The following is a 20,795-nucleotide window of genomic DNA, read 5'->3' on the forward strand; positions in this document are numbered from 1 at the left end:
ACCACCTCCCCATCCCTGCAGGGATGCGCACGCCATACAGAGAGCCAGGGAGGGAAAAGCGAGAAAGCCCTGCTCCCACAGAGAATTCCTTTCGGGGATTTCGCTGGCTGTCAGCTGCTTCCTTTCTCGGTTTGCTTGCTTCTCTGTCCTCTTCCCTCCCTTTTAATTTTTGTCAGTTTATTTTTCTTTTGAGGTAAAATTTACATAATATGAAACCAAAATCTTAAGTGTGCTTTCACTGAGTTTGACCCCATTCCTTTTGAACGCTTTGCACAATTCTCTGTTGCTGTCATGGATCTGAGAGGAGCCAGGGCCCCTTCATGCCTGGGAGAAAGAACCCTCTCACCTCAGAGGGCCAAAGGTGATGCTGGATGGGGTCTTTAAAAAGATAGCTAGAGGGGCGCCTGGGTGGCTCAGTCAGTTGGGCGGCCGACTTCGGCTCAGGTCATGATCTCATGGTCTGTGAGTTCGAGCCCCATGTCGGGCTCTGTGCTGACAGCTCAGAGCCTGGAGCCTGTTTCAGATTCTGTGTCTCACTCTCTCTGACCCTCCCCCGTTCATGCTCTGTCTCTCTCTGTCTCAAAAATAAATAAATGTTAAAAATTAAATAAATAAATAAATAAATAAGATAGCTGGAGGGTACAGTCCATTCTAGCTTGCTCTGGTCTAGACATAAGATGTCAACACATTCCCCTTGAGGTGCAGTATAGTTCATGAGATTTGTAGATCACGTGGGGAGTTGAGACAAAAAGTCTGTTAAAAAGTGGGAAACTGAGGGGTGCCTGGCTGCCTCAGTCTATAGAGCATGTGACTTCTGATCTCAGGGTTGTGAGTTCAAGCCCCACATTGGGTGTAAAGATTACATAAAAATAAAATCTTTAAAAAAAATTTTTTTTAATGTTTTTATTTTAATTTTGAGAGAGAGCAGGGCGCCTGGGTGGTTCAGTTGGTTAAGCGTCCAACTTCAGCTCAGGTCGTGATCTCGCGGTCTGTGGGTTCAGGCCCTGCGTCGGGCTCTGTGCTGACAGCTCAGAGCCTGGAGCCTGTTTCAGATTCTGTGTCTCCCTCTCTCTGACCCTCCCCCGTTCATGTTCTGTCTCTCTCTGTCTCAAAAATAAATAAAGGTTAAAAAAAAATTTTAATTTTGAGAGAGAGACAGAGCATGAGCAGGGGAGGGGCAGAGAGAGAGAGAGAGAGAGAGAGAGAGAGAGAGAGACAGAATCTGAAGGAGGCTTCAGGGTCTGAGCTGTCAGTACAAAGCCCAGTGCGGGGCTCGAACCCATGAACGATGAGATCATGACCTGAGCCGAAGTCAGACACTTAACCGACTGAGCCACCCAGGCGCCCCTAAAAATATAATCTTTAAAAAAAAAGTAGGAAACTGCAGCTGCAGGGGAAGGACCAAACTGTAGTGGTCATCTGTCATGTGGTCTTCTCAGAGCCTTCTTTCTTTGAGGAACTGTCCTCTTCCACAGTATGGATGCCCATCTCTTAAATAATTTTTTTTTAATTATTTAGTTGTGAGAGGGAGAGAGAGAGAGAGAGCACGTGCGCAAGTGGGTGAGGGGCAGAGAGAGAGGGAGATAGAATCCGAAGCAGGCTCCAGGCTCTGAGCTGTCAGCACAGAGCCCAATGAGGGGCTCAAACTCATGAACCTTGAGATCATGACCTGAGCCGAAGTTGGACGTTCAACCCAGGCACCTGGGTGCCCATCTTTTAAAAAAAGAGACTGCTCCTTCTGATGAAGTAAGTGATGATTCAGCTCTAGGGTCCCTCATTTGTATGAGTTCCTTCCAAAGTCTTAGGAGAAGCCCTGACCATGTGTGCCAATGGTCAAATGTCTTTATAAACAAAGGGAAGACATGTTAACCACAGTCATTCAAGACCACAGGCTCTTCCCACTTCAGTTTTCCTTCTGTCTCACTTCTTCTCTTGGGAGTGTCCACAAACGCTCTATGTTTGTGATTTCTTCTGCCTATCTATCTTGGGAGTGCTGCAGTCATCCTATTTGGTGTTTTAACTCTTTTTCTTAAAGAAGGCTCTGCACGTTGTATGAGCTTCAGTCCCCACAAAATCTGGATCCACCCCTATCCAAGCCATAGCTGACTGGTCTAGGGGTTGGCTCTGATCCAAGTTAGGCTGATCAATGTCTCCCTCTAGACTTGTGACATTTGGATGTGAGAGGCTGAGCTAGGAGTCCTTGAAACTAGCTGCATCCAGAAGAAAGTCTCTCACAGGCTGTTCAGGCTCAGGAACAGGCCTCTGGGTTTCTGGTCTTCCACTATTGGGTCCTTCTGTTCCCCTCTTGATTCCTTAGGAGACTCCAAAATCAATCAGTTTTTCCTACTTGTAAGTGAATAATTTTTACTAATTACATAGACTCCAAAATGAGTCAGTTTTTTCTACTTGCAAGTGAAAACCCTCTACATAAGTCTAAGACCCCAGTCATCATAGACACTTCTAATAGTAGGCATTTCACAAACGTGGGTACTAAATGTGATACAAATAATGCCTTTGGTCATTGCTGGAATTAGGTAGAACATATTAGCGCTTGTGGCGCAGAGGTCAGACAGGTTTGAGCCCCTTGCTTCAGGACCACACATTACAGACTGTCTGGGAGGTGTACCACAGGGGTCCTGGAGATATAGCAGTACCTCCTGCAGGGGACAAACAGCTAGGAGGAGAGCTGGAAAGAAACAGAGCACAGCACTGTCAGCATACTGGAAGGGGGCAAGAAATCACTGAGGCTTTTCTATTAGGAAGTTCGTATTCCCTAAACAATGAACGTGAGTTGTCTCTTAAACATCATTTCATCCAAGTTCACTAACCAACCTTGAACTTTCTCTTTTTTGTGTGACGTCATCAAAAGGTTATGACCAAAAATGACTTTAGTGCCTATGTCCCTGCCTCTTTATGTTAGCTTTAAATTTCATTTGTAACAATGGTGTGGAGAATCTCAGGATCAGCTGTGATCTCCACTGAGAAATGACGTACAGCTGTGGTCTCTGTGTCTGCATCGGATAGGAGTTCTGATCTCCTGGATGCCAGTGGCCAGAGTCTGGCAGATACAAGGCCATAATGACAAGAGAGCCTGAATACAGATAACAGACGAGACCTATCCTCTGTTCCAGTATGTTCTCTAATGTGCACACAGCAGTTTACAGTCTTCTTCAGCAGCCTAGGTATGAAGTTTTTCCACCATTTAGCACAGTGGATATCTGATGGCATGTTCAGTAGTGCTGGTCAGCTGAGGAACATTTTTTTAAGTTTATTTTTATTATTTGAGAGAGAGAGAGAGAGAGAGCACACAAGCAGGGGAGGGGCAGAGAGAAGGAAAGAAAGAATCCCAAGCAGACTCTGCACCATCAGTGCAGAGCCCAATGCAGGGCTTGAACTCACAAACTGTGAGACCTGAGCCGAGATCAAGTCAGACGATTAACAGACTGAGCCACCCAGCCGCCCCTGAGGAATATTTTTTAGAAAGGATGCTACAAACACACACACACACACACACACACACACACACACACAACCACAACAGTGCTTTCTTACCTGCAAGATTTCCAGTTATATTTATCAAAACCCTATTCCTATGAGGAAGACTGCCAAGCCTACGTAAAAACTATCCACTAAACCTGAGAGACTCATCAGTGCCTTGTCGCTTTAGTTTTTCCCATCTCATTGGTTTTAAAAAATATATAGGTTTTCAGTATAAAACAAAATCTCATATAGTTATATAAAACCTAGGTTCAGTTTATGTTTCATCAAATTATTATGTTTCATTCTGGTTTGAGGATTCGTCTACTTCATGCTCTGCCAGTGTTTCAAAATACACCCTAAAGCCATTAAGGTCTTTTCTATGCTTTTAGAACCGCAGTGACCATTTCTATAGCTACTAGACAGCTGTGGCTATTAAAATTAAAATTAAATTGAAATTCAGTTAGTACTACTCACATCTCAAGTGCTCAGTGGCTCAGTTGGCTCTTGGCTACTGTATTAGACATAATTCTACTACATACAGAACATCTCCATCATTGCAGAAAGTTCTACTAGAAGGTGCTGTTCAAGAATGTACCTGAAACTAAAGGGCTAATAACCCAATTCATTCTAGAGCTTTAGCAGCTAGTGAGTGCCCCACTGTCGCTCTACTCCCATCAGCATTGTTCATTTAGAGTTAAACAACCATCCTCTTCCAGCTACACATAAAAAGTACAATTTAAAGTGCTACCTATGACCCATATAAGGACACATAGAGAAAAGCCTCTTTTTCTATATATCTCCAGAAAAGTAGGGCCTAATTAGGAATCCTGTTGCAAATGCAGTGAATAAACGAAGTATCTTTACTACAAATGATTTGCACTTTTGAGTTTCCTTTGTTAAGATAATCCAGTTGCTTTGAGTGCAAGCTCCTTTGCCACATGACACAAATATTCCCTAGGCTTTCGCCCTAGAGGTTTGGAGTAAGTTCTAATAATTATCTTTATTCAGATGCTCAGTAGTTAATGTGTGCTACTTCTCTAGCCATGATATCATCATTATTAACACTAATGGCTACAGTAATGACTGTTTTCAAGTAGATGGTCAGACAGGTTTGAGCCTCTCTCTTGCTTCAGGACCACATATTACAGACTGTCTGGGAGGTGAATCATGAGGGTCCTGGGTATGTAGTCATACCCAACCCAGGGAACAAGCAGCTTGGCAGAGAACAGGAATCAGAGCACATTACTGTTGGCATGCTGGAAAGGGGGGACGTTTTTTATTCTCTAAGGTGGGCTGTGTATGACTCCTTGTGACAGTGGCAGTTTGTGTTTTCAAAACTCATTGTATAAAGTGTTAGATGGAACCTTTAGAGAATAAAGTAAGGAAGGGGGAGAGGGGGAAAGTTATAAGTTTATGAACCAGCCATGCACATGAACACAAGCTAAGTTTTTAAAAAAGTTTTCACTGCTTTTAACATCATTTGCGAAGTTTCTAAGAACTTAAATTTTATAAAACTTTTACCTGTCATCAGCTTCTTTAATGTGTGTTTTTATCTTCTTATACATGTTGGGGGAAAAAAATCCAAGAATAATTATGCTCGTGGACAAGGATAAATATGCATTTAAGGCAACCAACGCCAGTTAGGTTCCCTAATTAGTGTGACAAGAGACCTGGTGAGCAACCAGGGATTTAATAAGACTAATTACAACTCCTACAAATTGTTGCCATGCCATAGAGTGTCAGTGTGGAAAGGTGCTTATCCATGAGAGTGTACAAACACTGGACAGTTTTCTCACACTTTGTAGTTATTCAATACTCTAAGAATTCTGAGTCTGACTTGGAGTGAAGTCTAGTGAAGAATGAATTGGCTGGTGTGGGTTGGTCTGGCTACTCTGGCTAGAGGCCAGAAGTGGAAGGACTTATCCAGGAGCCCTGTCAGACTTCCTTCTGCCCCTCTTCTCCGCTAAGGATGCCGTCTTAACAGCTGACTGCTTTCCTGCTGTGTGCCCTGCCTTGCCCACGTCATTTCATGCAATACAACAACCCTGTGAAGCTAGTGATGGAGACCAGGAAACTGGAGCTCACAAAGCTGGTAACTTGTAGACGGTCACACAGCTGGGAAAGGTGGGAGCCAGGATTCAAATGTGGATTTGGCCGGTCCAAAGCCAATCCTCCTCTTCTCTGCTTTTTACCAACTCCCAATTATGGGGATTGATAGTTTAAAGGGCTCCTTTAGGTACATACACATTTCATATACATATATAAAATAAGACCATGAAATAAACAGTGTAATGCTGAACTATATGTTCTATTTTCATCTATTCATCTTTAGGTTTTTAAAACATATTCATCAGAAACATTAACATAAAGCCCAAAATGTGAAGCATAAAAGCAAGTAAGCTCTAGTTGAGCTGGATGAGCGCCAGGAGCCCTGACTCCTCATCCTCCCCTTCTCGCTCCATCCCACTGTGAATTTTCTAGATCTCCTTGGGCACAGTGGGAAAATCATCTGCATCAGATGCTGAGCTCCCTGAAAACAAAATTAAAGATGGCCTTTCATCTTTCTGTCTAGGTGTGAAGCATACATAGTTCTTGGGTGAAAAGGTTCCCAACAAATACTTCTGAATGAAGACTGAATGCTGTTAATAACCATAATAAACCATATTTTTCAGGGTAGGACCCTGTGGCTTCCCTTGCTTGTGGGAGCCAAGATTCAAAGAGATGACCATCAGGAGTTTTCCTAAAGCCAGGTTCACAATATTTCTGGTTATTTTCTACATATCTTCATGTATGGCAAGCTTTGCCCAGGCACTATGCTGCCAAGAATGGATGGTTCAGCTCACTAATCATCATGGAATTGCAAAGCAAAACCACAGTGAGGGGCACCTGGGTGGCTCAGCTGGTTCAGCATCCGACCCCTTCTCAGGTCATGAGCCCTCATTGGGCTTTGCGCTGACAGCGCAGAGCCTGCTTCAGATTCTCTGTCTCCCCCTCTCTCTGCCCCTCCCTGACCATCTCTCTCTCTGTCTCTCTTTCTCAAAGACAAATTTAAACAAAACAAAACAAAACAAACCCACAAGATACCACCTCACAACTGTTAGGATAGTTAACCTCAAAAAGTCAAAAGATAACAAGTATTGATGAGGATGTAGAGAAAAGGGAACATTTGTGCACTGTTGGTGAGAATGTAAATTTGTGCGGCCACGGTGGAAAACAGTATGGAGGTTCTTCAAAAACCTAAAATAGGACTACCATATGATCCAGCATTCCCACTGTTGGGTTTATATCCGAAGCAAATAAAGTCATTATCTCAGATACTTGTACTCTCATATTCATAGCAGCATTATTTACAGTAACCAAGACATGGAAGTAACCTAAGTATCCAGGAATACATGAATGGATAAATAAAATTGGGGGGGGGGGTGGAGCAGACATCCTTACACACACATTTAGACTTTAAAAAAAGAAAAAAAAATCCTGGGGTGCCTGGCTGGCTCAGTCAGTAGAGCATCTGATTCTTGATATTGGGGTCATGAGTTTGAGCCACATGTTGGGTGTAGAGAGTACTTAAGAAATAAATAAATTAAATTAAATATGAAAACCAGGAAATCCTGCCATTTGAGACAACATGGGTGAACCTGAAGGACATCATGCTAAGTGAAATAAACCAGCACAAAAAGACAAACTCATATTAACAGGTAGTAAGACAGTAGTTACCAGGGGCTGGGAGTTAGGGAAAAAAGGTAGATGTTAGTCAAAAGATAGATGTTCATTATAAAATAAATAAGTTCTGGAGACCAAAATGCACAACATGGTGAACAAAGTTAACAATAATATGGTGTATACTTGAAATTTGCAAAGGAAATAGATCTCAAATGTGTTCTCACCACACACGTACAAAATGACAACTATGTGAGATGATTAGCCTGATTGTGGTAATCATTTCAAATGTACTCATGTATCAAAACATCACATTAGACACCTTATATATAATTGTAATTTGTCAATCATACCTCAGTAAAGCTGGGGAGGAAAAAAAAGAACATTCTTTTTTGTCTCATAACGAAATACATCTTTTCTTGTGTCACTTTAAGAAATATATTACATACCTTTTTTGTTGTTAGAAGCGGCAATGAAATGGAAATGAGATGGATGAAATGGAAATGAGAATTTCTTGACACCTTTTGATTTTTCACACTCTTTTTTCAAAACAGTTGAAGAATAGATGATACGAATATGTTGGTTGGTTTCTCTGTCTGGTGGACTCAGAAATTGTGGGTAATCATCAATCTGGAGAAAAAAAAAAAAATTGAACTGACTGAGGACAAATACAACTTTATCCTGTGATAATAAATCGCCTAAAGCTTAGGGCAAATTTAAACTCCATTCTTTCTTTTTTTTTTTTTTTTTCCTCCTGGAATATCTTTTCTCTTGGTCAGGTTTCTCAATTCTTCCCCTGTTTGTTTTAGTCTTTACTAAAAATGTGCTCAGCAGCAGAACTCAAGTAACTGTTTACACTATAGGATTGCGAAATAAATAGAAACTGTGTTTTTGTGTGTTAAAATATATCCCTCCCCATTTTCATTTTGAAAATAGATTTTTTAAAAGATCTTAAAAATGTAAAATTAATGGGTTTAACCTAGGATTTTTCTATGTAGTACACAATGTCCATTTGTGGGGAACAGTGTACAAAGATTCTGTGAATACAAACATCTAAGTGTGAATTATTGGAAGTTTCCTGCTCCTAAATAGCTTTCTCTTCTCTCCAAAGTACTCCATTTTCTATTCTTTTTTAAGAAATTCTATTCTTGGTTAAAAAGAGAAAAGTTCTCAATAAATACTTAGGATTTTTAGATCGTCTCTGCTTCCCTTTTTATGACAGGTAGGCAGCAATAGCATCTGACTGAGAAGCTAAGCGTAGAGCCAGAGAATCACCAGAGGCATATTTAAAACCTTTAATCCAAGCATCAGGGGGAATACCTCTATAGACTTTTTTTTTTATTTTTTTTTTAATGTTTATTTATTTTTGAGAGAGAGAGACAGAGACAGAGCATGAGTAGGGAAGGGGCAGAGAGACAGAGACACAGAATCCAAAGCAGGATCCAGGCTCTGAGCTGTAAGCACAGAGCCCGATGAGAGGCTCAAACTCGTGAACTGCAAGATCATGACTTGAGCTGAAGTCTGACACTTAATGGACTGAGCCACTGAGGCGCCCCTCCTCTATAGACGTTTTGCAAGCACTTACAATTTGTATAAAAATGTTTCCTGTGATCATTCAATTTCATCATTCTCTTTTCACAAATATAGGAAGAAAATATCAAATAATGGCAATAATTTAAAAATCTAATTCAGAGGAATTAAAGATAGGAAGATAAATTAACGAAAAGCTATCAAGATCTACTCGAATTTAACTTTTGAAATTATTTTCAAATATATAGAGTAATTCAAACCAAGGTAACAAAGCATAGTCCAGTAGAGGTGTTCAAAGGATGTTCTTTCGTTAATAATAAAAGTTTATATAATTAGTGGGGTGCCTGGCTGGCTCAATAGGTTAAGCATACTACTCTTGATTTTTGGCTCAGGTCATGGTGAGCTCAAGCCCCTTGTCAGGCTCTGCACTGACAATGTAGAACCTGCTTGGGATTCTCTCTCCCTCTCTCTCTGCCCCTACTTCCCTCCCACTCTCTCTCTCACTCTCAAAAAAATTTTTAAGTTTATAATTAGTAAAGGATCCTCTTCTGAGCAATATTTTTCAGAAACACCTTAAGCTATTTGAGACCTTCAAAGATATGCTTATAATGTTAGAATCCTGGGGCGCCTGAGTGGCTCAATCAGTTAAGCATTCGCCTCTGGCTCAGGTTATGATCTCACAATTCATGGGTTCGAGCCCTGCACTGGGCTCTGTGCTGAAAGCTCAGAGCCTGGAACCTGCTTCAGATTCTGTGTCCCCATGTCTCTCTGCCTCTCCGCCACTTGTGCTCTGTCTCTGTCTCTCAAAAATAAATAAAAATTAAAAAAAAATTTTTTTAATTAGAATCCTATTATACATATGACTAAGATTTTGTTTTATGTAACTCTGTATTATATTTGTCTCTTGCCTTTGCCAGGAAAAATTATGAAAGGCTTTGAAATGGGAAAAAAAGATGATCTAGCTGTTCTCCATCATTTATTGTCTTTGAGCTGTTTTAAAACACTGTAAATTGTAGGAGTGCCTGGCCGGCTCAGTCAGTAGAGCATGTGACTCTTAATCTTTGGGTTGTAAGTTTGAGCCCCATGTTGGGTCTAGAGGTTACTTTGAAAAAAAAAAAAAAAAAAAAAAACACGCTAAGTTGTAGAAAACTGGTAATAGTGCAAATTATTCTAGTTCATACTGATACAAGTTTATTGTGTCCAGTAAAATGCAACTGATTACCACCCTTTGATAAAGAGAACAGTTGTTATGTATCTGAACCAGTGAAATTGTGTTTCTATGTTTACATATAGTTTCTTGTGAAATTATATGCTCTTTATCTAGGTGTCTGCAATTCAGAAAAGCCTTTACCTCTGATTACATTGGTGGGTTACATTTTCCTCTTTCCAGAGGGTATTAATAAGTTAATTAAACAGACTTCTGTTTTGATGACCTATAGAGATAAGCACTTATATAAGAATAAAAGTTCTATAATTCCCCCCAAAATAAGAAAATTTAACATCTAATACTTTATTTTTTATTTTTTTAAGATTTTTTTTAATGTTTATTTACTTTGAGAGAGGGAGCACACACATGCAAGCACAAGCGGGGGAGGGGCAGAGAGAGAGAGAGAGAGAGAGAGAGAGAGAGAGAGAGAGAGAATCCCAAGCAGGCTCTTTGCTTTCCGTGCAGAACTCAACTCCGGGCTCGATCTCACAGACAGGGAGATCATGTCCTGAGCCCAAATCAAGAATCGGATGCTTAACCAACCGACTGAGCCACCCAGGAGCCCCCTGGTTTTCAATTTATATTTTTTAAGATTTTATTTTTAAGTAAACGTGGGGCTGGAACTCATAACACTGAGATCAAGAGCTGCACACTCTGAGGCACCTGGCGGCTCAGTCGGTTAAGTGTCCGACTTTTGGTTTTGGCTGAGGTCATGATTTCACAGTTCATGAGCTTGAGCCCCGTGTCAGGCTCTGTGTTGACAGTATGGAGCCTGCTTGGGATTCTCTCTGTCTCCCTCTGTCTCAAAATAAATAAATAAACATTAAAAAAAAGAAGAAGGACACTCATTTAACCAGGTATGGCAATCCATTTTAAGGGCCAAACGGTTGGCTGTACTTATGGTACCAGTCCTTACACGCCTTCCCAGGAAAACTAGCCCAGAGACCTGGCTTACAGGTATTAGGAAGACCACTTCCTAGCAAGACAGGCAATCAACAAATTTTCAGGACCTCAAAATTCACTCAAATTTATACGTACTACAAGAGAAATCTGGTGGAGCTTCTTGGGCCTGATTTCCTAGCCTAGGAAAAGCAAGTAATAAAGGCTTTTAAAAGTCGAACCTGACATTCATAAAAACTTCTAGACAAAAGTTTTTGCAAAGTATTTTTAAGGAGGCCTATCTGGTAAATTAACACTCTTGCTGTACCTATGTAAATAATCAGGTCAACCTGAAGAGCCTTATTTTTGTGAGTGAGTGATCTTTTCTTTGAGATTATTACGATGGGTGATGTGGGACAGATTGTCAGGGAAAACTGTGAAAGACTTTCAAATGGGGAAGGGGGATCAGTAGGTATTCAGTTTAGTTCACCTATGCAGGCTATCTATGCCTTTCATTGTCTTTGAGGTTATAGTACAATGCTGTAATTCATAGAAAACTTTTCTGTGTGTGTGTGGTTTTTTTTTTAATTTTTTTTTTTTTTACGTTTATTTTTGAGACAGAGAGAGACAGAGCATGAACGGGGGAGGGGCAGACAGAGAGGGAGACACAGAATCGGAAGCAGGCTCCAGGCTCTGAGCCATCAGCCCAGAGCCCGACTCGGGGCTCGAACTCAAGGTCTGTGAGATCATGACCTGAGCTGAAGTCGGACGCCCAACGACCGAGCCACCCAGGCGCCCCTTTGTGTGTTTTTTTAAAACAAATAGAAACTTAAAATTTCTAACTGATACAGCTGTCAACTTTTGTCCTATTTTTTCCCTTTATGCTTAGAAATGTCTTCTGTACCCTGAAATCAAATACTCATCTATGTTTTATACTTTCCTTTATGGTTTTCTCTCTTACAGTTAGCTTTCCAGTCCTTCTGGAGTCTATAGAGAAGAGTGTTCCTTAAGACATACGTTGGTCTAACTGGCTGTGATTCCAAGTGTATTTAATATTAATCTGGTAATAATTAGGCTTCAAGTAGAGACTGAGTATAAATAAATATGTAATTATGTCTGCCTCAAATTGCTTATTAGAAGTTTGGGGAGGAGATGGGGCGCCTGGGTGGCTCAGTCGGTTAAGGGGCAGACTTCGGCTCAGGTCATGATCTCGCAGTCCGTGAGTTCGAGCCCCGCGTCGGGCTCTGTGCTGACAGCTCAGAGCCTGGAGCCTGTTTCAGATTCTGTGTCTCCCTCTCTCTCTGCCCCTCCCCTGTTCATGCTCTGTCTCTCCCTGTCTCAAAAATAAATAAAAAACATTAAAAAAGAAGTTTGGGGAGGAGAAAAAGTACCTATAATAATTTGAATAATAATTCCACAGTTTATGGAACATGGCAAAAATATAGTACTATATATATGAGGTAGTTATTATAAACCCCATTTTGCAATGAGAAAACGAACATTCAGAGGATGTTAAGTTTACAAAACTGGTAAAAGGTGGAACTAGAATTACGAGATAAGGCAGTTGGTTTCCAAGGCCAATGTTATAAAAACGACTAAAGTTTAAGACCACAGCCCTAACTAGTGGTCAGAGGTAGGGATTTTGTCAGGGAAAAATAAAAGTGTTTCTATTCTAAAAGCAGGACTGGAGGGGCTTCCGGCTGGCTCAGTCTGTGGAGCCAATGAATCTTGATCTCAGGGTCATCTCCATGTTGGGCATGAAGCCTACTTAAAATTTTAAAAAATGTTTAAAAAATATTAAAATTAGGGGCACCTGGGTGGCTCGGTCAGTTAAACATCCAACTCTTGATAATGGCTCAGGTCATGATCTCTCAGTCATGAGATCCAGCCCCAAGTCAGGGCCCTGGGCTGACAATGTGGAGCCTGCATGGGCTCTCTCTCCCTCTGCCCCTCCTCTGCCCACAAATTCTCTCTTGCTCTCTCTCTCTCTCTCTTTCTCAAAATAAATAAATAAATTTTTAAAAATATTTTTAGAAAATTTAAAAAAAAAAAAAAAACAGGGCTGGAATCCAAACAGTAATCAAACAGCTGGATTCATTATTGTGTAGGAGTTTCAGTCAAATTTTGCTAATTCTTTCACTTGAGACTGAAGTAGGGCCAGATCTCTTTTTTATTTAGTTGCTATAGTCACCGAGTTTGGTTAGCTTTGTCATTCAAGAACATAATACCTGGGGCGCCTGGGTGGCCCAGTCTGTTGAGCATCTGACTTAGCTCAGGTCATGATCTCACGGTTCCTTAGTTTGAGCACCCCATCAGGGTCTGTGCTGACAGCTCAGAGCCTGGAACCTGCTTTAAATTGAGCCTCCCTCTCTCTCTGTCCCTCCCCCACTCATGCTCTGTCTCTCCCTCAAAACTAAATAAACATTTGAAAAAAAAATTTTTTTAACATTTTTTTGGAAGCACCTGGATGGCTCAGTCAGTTGAACGTCCGACCTTTGGCTCAGGTCATGATCTCACGGTTTGTGAGTTTGAGCCCTGCGTCGGGCTCTGTGCTGGCAGCTCAGCGCCTGGAACCTGCTTTGGATTCTCTCTCTCTCTCTCTCTCTCTCTCTCTCTCTCTCTCCCCCCTCTGCCCCTCTCCCACTAGTGCTCTGTCTCTCAAAAATAAATAAATGTAAAAAAAAATTTTTTTTTAATTTTTTTAACATTTATTTTTGATAGACAGAGAGACAGAGTATGAGTGGTGGAGGAGTGGACAGAGAGGGCAACACAGAATCTGAAGCAGGCTCTAGGCTCTGAGCTGTCAGCACAGAGCCCGATGCTGGGCTCAAACTCACAAACTGCGAGATCATGACCTGAGCCGAAGTTGGATGCTCAACCGACTGAGCCACCCAGACTCTCCAAGAGGTTCCTGTTCTTTATCTGCTCATAGTACTACTCTAATGCTTCTAAATCCCAACAGTGTGTTTACCCATTCTTCTGCTGATGGGCATTTAGGTTGTTTCTTGTTTTTGTTTTTTAATTTTTTAATGTTTATTTATTTGAGACAGAGAGAGACAGCATGAGTGGGGGAGAGGCAGAGAGAGAGGGAGACACAGAATCAGAAGCAGGCTCCAGGCTCTGAGCTATCAGCACAGAGCCCGATGCTGGGCTTAAACTCACAAACTGTGAGATTATGACCTGAGCAGAAATCAAGAGTCAGACGCTTAACCAACTGAGCCACCTACATACCCCTAAAAAAAGTATTTAAAAAAAGAACATAATACCTTCCTTAAATACCCTGTGGTGGCATTTATTCGTGTAAATATTTTCTGTATTCACTGGCATGGAAAGACATCCATGACATGCTGTAAAGTAAAAATAAGATTACAGACTGATATGTGGAATGTGGTTCCATATGTGTTAGTGCACAGAACACGGTTTGGAATGTTACGTGGTTAACTGTGGTTATCTCTGGGTGGTGAGATTTGTTCAAAGATAAACTGAAGCAATGTTAAAAATTTTAAGAGTCTATTTGGGCAAAAACCGATTCAAATCAGGCAGCATCCAATCTAGCAGATAGAAAGGTACTCCAAGGGGCTGTACAAAATGAAAAGACTTTTAAGCAGAAGGGAGTGGGAACAAGGAAGTTATACTTGGCAAAAATGTTAGTTATTGCAAAGTTACTTTCCTTTAGGAGATAGTAAGGGTCTACCAGGCAGATTACCCAACTAGTGCTCATCAGGAGGTTCCTGATTCACTGGTTTAAGATTCCATTTCTGGGAGAGATGAAAATGGAATTAGGTTAAGTCTCCATTTGGGGCCTGTCTTTTAACATTGTAAGTACAATGAGTACATAATTTAGTTTTACCTATTTTAATTCTAAGAATCATCTACATGTTATGACAAAGACAGTTGTTTCACTGATTTGTAAAATATTTCAGCTGGTAGCCCTAGCATCTCATAGTCCTAAAGCACAAATGTGTCACTCTGTCACCAAAGAACTAAAGGGGGGTGGGCAGTGAAGACAACATCTAGCATGATGCATGAAGGCAGTCTACGGCAACATGCCTTTTAAAAAGGCATTTCTGTGCACACTGTGAGGCCTCCCACTATAAGGGAGGTGGTAAATGATTATAGTGATGACTGCCACACAGCCAAGGGGACACATCGTATTCTATAAAAGGGTGGATGACATCGGATAAACGGACAGTAACGGTGAACAGTGGTAGTGCCATAATGATCTATCACTTTTCACTTGCTCCATTCTCTTATTGGTTCATCTAACAGTCACAATCTCAGTTGCAAATAAAGAGATTATAGTATAAAGTGTATATATACATATATATATGTATATATACTATAAAGAGATTATAGTATGACTACAATACTGTAGATAGAACAAACTCTTACAGAAACATTTAATTCAACTTGGACTTGAATTACAAGGACAACGTTAGAGTAAGGAAGGTCGTTTCTCACTCTCACTCTGTTTTTTGCATTTAAATTAAAAAAGAAATCAGTCTTTTGTAAAGACCACAGCATGTTTGTGAAGCATGAGAGGACCACCCAGGAGCTAAGCAAGGCTAATTTACACATCCATGGGAGGTAAAAAGTTTTCTGACTAGGAGGCTTCTCCACTGTCAGGCAAGGAGACTTGGTCCAAAGAATATGCCTTCAGTGCCTGAAGGAAGAAAATAAAGCTCTTCAGTGGGACACAGTTGAACTCAATCCTATGTTAGCAATTTATTTTAGACCTAGTGTTATCTGAAAAGCAAATTTTTGCATTTACACCAGAGACATCATTAGGAAATTCAAAGCCAGAGTTTCTATTTTGCCCCAAAGCAAGAAAAGATATAGGTAGGTAGGTAGATAGGTAGGTAGATGATAGATGTCATGCTCCTACAGAACTACTTTGTTTAAAATTTTCTAACTTTAGGGGTGCCTGGCTGCTCAGTCAGTAGAACATGTGCTCTTGATCTTGATCTTGATCTCCAGGTCCATGAGTTTGAGCCCCATGTTGAGGTACAGTTTACTTTTATGAAAAAATTAAAATTTTCTAACTTTATGTCTTAGAAATAAGCTTTAGTAGCTTATTTTAAGTAAGCTTAAATACTTTAAATAGTTTAAAATAAGCTAAGTAGTAATAATTTAAATCTTATTTGTAAACAAATATTTAGCTTATTTACGTGGGAAATAAGTTAAGATTATTCATTGTATCATATAGCATTGAATTTATGTTTTTAGGACTATTTATCAAAGTTGAAAGAAGTGCTTTTACCCAGACACCTTTTAATACAGATAATAATATCTGAATATTGGGGCTCCTGGGTGGCTCAGTTGGGTGAGCGTCCGACTTTGGCTCAGGTCATGATCTTGCAGCTTGTGAGTTCAAGCCCTACGTCGGGCTCTGTGCTGACAACTCAGAGCCTGGAGCCTGCTTCAGATTCTGTCTCCCCCTTTCTCTGCCCCTTCCATGCTCATGCTCTGTCTCTGTTTCTCAATAATAAATAAATGTTAAAAAAAAATTTTTTTAAGTTTAAAAAAAATATCTGAATATCTCCATGAAAATAATTTTAGAACCGCAAATCAGGAAACAGGAAATTTTTTCTTTTTTCTTTTTTTGTTTTTTTTTTAGTTTATTTTTTTAACTTACATCCAAGTTAGCATATAGTGCAACAATGATTTCAGTAGATTCCTTAATGCCATTCCCTTAATGCCATTAGCCCATTCCCCCTCCAGTAACCCTTTGTTTGTTCTCCATATTTAAGAGTCTCTTATGTTTTGTCCCCCTCCCTGTTTTTATATTATTTTTGCTTCCCTTCCCTTATGTTCATCTGTTTTGTCTCTTAAAGTCCTCATATGAGTGAATTCATATGATATTTGTCTTTCTCTGACTAATTTCACTTAGCATAATACCCTCTAGTTCCATCCACATAGTTGCAAATGGCAAGATTTCATTCTTTTTGATTGCCGAGTAATACTCCAGTGTGTGTGTGTGTGTGTGTGTGTGTGTGTGTGTGTGTGTGTGTGTACACACACGACATCTTCATCCATCCATCCATTGATGGATGTTTGGGCTCTTTCAATATTTTGGCTATTGTTGATAGTGCTGCTATAAACACTGGGGTGCATGTGCCCCTTGTGAAACAGCATACCTGTATCCCTTGGATAAATACCTAGTAATGCAATTGCTGGGTCTCTCTTTTTTATGTTTTTTATTTATTTTTGAGAGAGAGAGAGAGAGAGAGAGAGAGAGAGAGAGAGAGAGAATGAATGGGGATGGGCAGAGAGAGAGAGAGACACAGAATCCAAAGCAGGCTCCAGGCTCTGAGCTGTCAGCAGGGAGCCCGACGCAGGGCTCAAACCCACGAACTGTGAGATCATGACCTGAGTTGAAGTCAGATGCTTAACTGACTGAGCCACCCAGGTGCCCCAGAATAGACTTTTTTCTATGATTCACTGACATACAAAGTCTCATATACAGTTAAATCAAACTATTTACATTTACTTGATAAATCACTTCTTTTAAATACAATTGCATGAAATTACTATTGACCCAGTGCTATACTTATACTTCTCCACTAATATAAACTGTACCTTTAGCTTATCTTTTCTCATTAGAAACTGAGGTTGGCAAGTTGGAGTTATGTAGATGGCCTCCTAAATTCTTCCAGTCAATATTATAAAAACTCTAAGACCATTTGTAAGTTGTAGCACTTTCTTTTTTATCTTTAAAAAAAAATTTTTTTAGTTTATTTATTTTCAGAAAGAGAGTGAGCACATGCAGGGGAGGGGCAGAGAGAAGAGACAGAATCCCAAACCAGCTCCACACCATTACCACAGAGCCCGATGTAGGGCTGAAACTCATGAACCGCAAGATCACGACCTGGGCTGAGATCAAGAGCTGGAAGCTTAACCAACTGAGCCATCCAGGTACCCCTTTTTCCTTTTTTTTTTATGTGTATTAATTTATTTTGAGAGAGAGAATGAGAGGGAGAGAGAGCATGCAGGGAGAGGGGCAGAGAGAGGGGGAGAGAGGAAACCCAAGCAGGCTCTGCACTGTCAGCACAGAGCCTGATGCGGGGCTCGATCCCACGAACTGAGAGATCATGATCTGAGCCAAAATCAAGAGTCAGATGCATAACAGACTGAGCCACCAGGCACCCCTCTAGCACTTTCTAATGCCTGACCTGACTTTTTGTGCCCCTGAGAAAGTTTCCTACTATATAACCACCATCACTATTACTTGGAGCCATGTGTTACTCCAACTGTAAGATTTGGGCCTTGGGAAAAATCTTTTAAAAATATCTTAGGAGATAATCAACGAGCCTTGGAATATTCTGACAGCCTGATACAAGTGCGTATTGGGCCATCCTGTATCAGTTTGAGCAGATAAATTTATTCTGACAGTGTAATCTGTAGTAAACACCTGGTTTTTCTGGGGGTGAGGGTAAGAAGATGGAAGGGGGGCTGGAGTCTGAGTAGCTGAGGTCACTCATGTAGGCTCTGCATGTGCCTGTGTCCATCTGCAATACAAATTCTGTACACCAAGGCTCAGTTGAACTTGGTAGTACGATGCACATATTGCTGGGAAAATTAAGTACATCCGTGGTACTCTGATGGGAGAGGACACCTGGAAGCATGCACTAGGTTCTCCTGGATTTTATCTCATGCACCATTTTTTCCTTTGTTGAATTTAATCTGAATCTTCTCCTTATCATCAACCATTTGAATCTTGTGAGTCCTTCTGCTGAATCATCAAGCATGAAGGGCAGTCTTGGAGACCTCCTACACAGTAGGACGATCTTACCCAGCCATAAGGCCATTGGCTGAGACTACTGGTTCTGCCTCCTTTGGGCACTAGCAGTTTTGCCCTTTCCCCAAGATAAGAGTCAGAGAGGGCCAGCCCACCTTCATTCTTCCCCTTCAAAGGATTCATAAGGATTCTGATCCTTGTGGCCAGATCCTCTCCAGAGTAAAGATGGGGGAAGAGGAATAATTCAGTGTTCAAACAGTGTCACATAGAATACAGTAAAGCTAACATTTATTGAGCACTTATTATATGTTCTTCTAAGTGCTTTATACATATGATTTCACTGAATCCTCAGAGACCTGCTCAGGGTTGCACTGCTAGTATGTGGCAGACCAGATTCAAAGTGAAACCTGTGCTCTTGACTTATACAAAATGACACACAAAGAATGAAACATGCATATGCCGAGAAACTAACTGCACTGTGGGTCAGAAAATAAGATTGTTTCTTTCTATTAGGAGGCAAAACAGTGTCACCATGATGTGGATTTTTGTATTCTCACTGTGAGACACTAAGAAGAAAGACTGTATTTACAGACATGATTCCTGTCATAACAAATGTCACACAACCCTCAAAAATTCCAAATTTCTTAATTCCTGAATTGACCCATTTTGTTCAAGTGGCTCTCATTTCTTACGCATTCTGATGAATTGTCCACCTGCAGAGTTCCTATCAAAAGCCTGACATCAAAGAGGGATTAAAACATGAAAGAGAATCTCAGGTTCAGAAAGCCTGAGAAAAAATGAACTTATCATAAAATAATGTACAAAGATCAGGATTAAAATCACTTAAAAGCAAACTTCTGAGCGGAAGATACTAAAGTATCTGAAAGGAGGGGCACCTGTCTGGCTCAGTTAGGAGCATGCGACTCTTGATCTCGGAGTCATGAGTTCAAGCCCCATGTTGGGTGTGGGGATAATTTAAATAAATATTTTTTTTAAAAAGTACAGACTGAGGTCAAAAAACAAATAAATAGAAAATAAAGTGTCCCCCCAAAGCCATTAGGCAGACAGCGAACTAATTAGTATATACTATTCTAATTAAATTCTTATAGATCAATTCATTATTTTGTGCCCTAATTTTTTTTTAAGTTTATTTAATTTGAGAGAAAGAGAGAGAATGCAGGAGGGGCAGAGAGAGAGGCAGAGGAATCCTAAGCAGGCTCTGTACTGTCAGCGCAGAGCCCAGTATGGGCTCAAACCCACAAAACTGCGAGATCATGACCTGAGCCCAAATCAAGAGTTGGTCTCGGGGGCACCTGGGTGGCTCAGTTGGTTAAGTGAGTTTGAGATCCACGTTGGGCTCCAGACTGACAGTGTGGAGTCTGCTTGGGATTCCCTCTCCCTCTCTCTCTCTCTCTCTCTCTCTCTCTCTCAATCTCTCTTTCTCTCCCTCTCTCTCTGCCCCACCCCTACTTGTGCTGTTTCTGTCCCTCTCAAAATAAATAAATAAACTTAAAAAAAAAAAAGTCAGATGCTAAACTGAGCCACCCAGGTGCCCTTCTCCTGTCTAGTTTAAAAGATAATTGTATAAAGCTGTAATTATAAATCTGTGTTGATGGACACTTAATGTAGAAACTGTAACGTGTATGATAATAACAGCACAAAGGAGTGGGGAGGGAACAGACTTATATTTTTGTATACTATTGAAATTGATAATGATCTGAGCTACATTGTTATAAAGTAGGATGTACATTGTACATACCCAGGGCAAACATTAATTTAAAAACTCCAAAATACATAGTATAAAAGAAGTCACAAGAGAATTCAAATCGGATACTAGCAAATACCTATTTGACACAAAGAAAGGCAGTAATAGGGAGGAAATGGGGGAAAAAGACATATGAAAACAAATAGCAATAGAACAGATGTAAACCCTGCCTTATCAGTAATTATACTACTGTGAATGGATTAGACACTCCATTCAAAGTCAGGGATTGAAAGGATAGATTTTAAAAACATGATTTGACTAATGATTCACTTGTACTATAACAAGAGACTCACTTTCGAGTCAAAAACACAAATAGGTTGAAAGTAAAGGGATGGGAAAGATATACTGTGCAAACAGCAAGCAAAAGACAGCTGAAATGGTGATAGTACTCTTAGACAAAATAAGACTCAGTGCAAAAAAAATTTTACTAGAGGGGAACCTGGCTGTCTTAGTTGTAAAACATGCAACACTGGATCTCAGCGTCGTGAGCTCGAGTCCCATGTTGGGCATGGGGTTTACTTAATAAAAACATATAT

General features: G+C 40.5%; 1 protein-coding gene and 1 long non-coding RNA gene across 8 annotated transcripts in view; one reads left to right on the top strand and one right to left on the bottom strand.

Moving 5' to 3' along the window:
• LOC125919293 (uncharacterized) overlaps positions 1 to 20,795 on the top strand; it is a 119,536-nt gene that overhangs the window by 80,338 nt on the left and 18,403 nt on the right. The window contains exon 5 of one of the 5 annotated variants that reach the window (XR_007456705.1): positions 17,490 to 17,671. The exons of 3 other annotated variants lie outside the window; for them this stretch is intronic. This is a non-coding gene — a long non-coding RNA (uncharacterized LOC125919293). Of the gene's footprint in view, positions 1 to 11,719; positions 13,374 to 17,489; positions 17,672 to 20,795 lie in introns of those variants that run through there. One more of the 5 variants, XR_007456707.1, reaches the window with a different exon arrangement.
• The window catches only part of CB4H12orf56 (chromosome B4 C12orf56 homolog), an 83,124-nt gene that overhangs the window by 47,937 nt on the left and 14,392 nt on the right, over positions 1 to 20,795 (bottom strand). For all 3 annotated transcript variants that reach the window (XM_049625897.1, XM_049625899.1, XM_049625898.1), the window contains exon 2: positions 7,590 to 7,770. In XM_049625897.1, coding sequence (XP_049481854.1) covers positions 7,590 to 7,770 — 181 coding nt within the window. The remainder of the gene's footprint in view (positions 1 to 7,589; positions 7,771 to 20,795) is intronic.

Source organism: Panthera uncia, chromosome B4 (genome assembly GCF_023721935.1).
Source record: "Panthera uncia isolate 11264 chromosome B4, Puncia_PCG_1.0, whole genome shotgun sequence".
Lineage (NCBI taxonomy): Eukaryota > Metazoa > Chordata > Mammalia > Carnivora > Felidae > Panthera > Panthera uncia.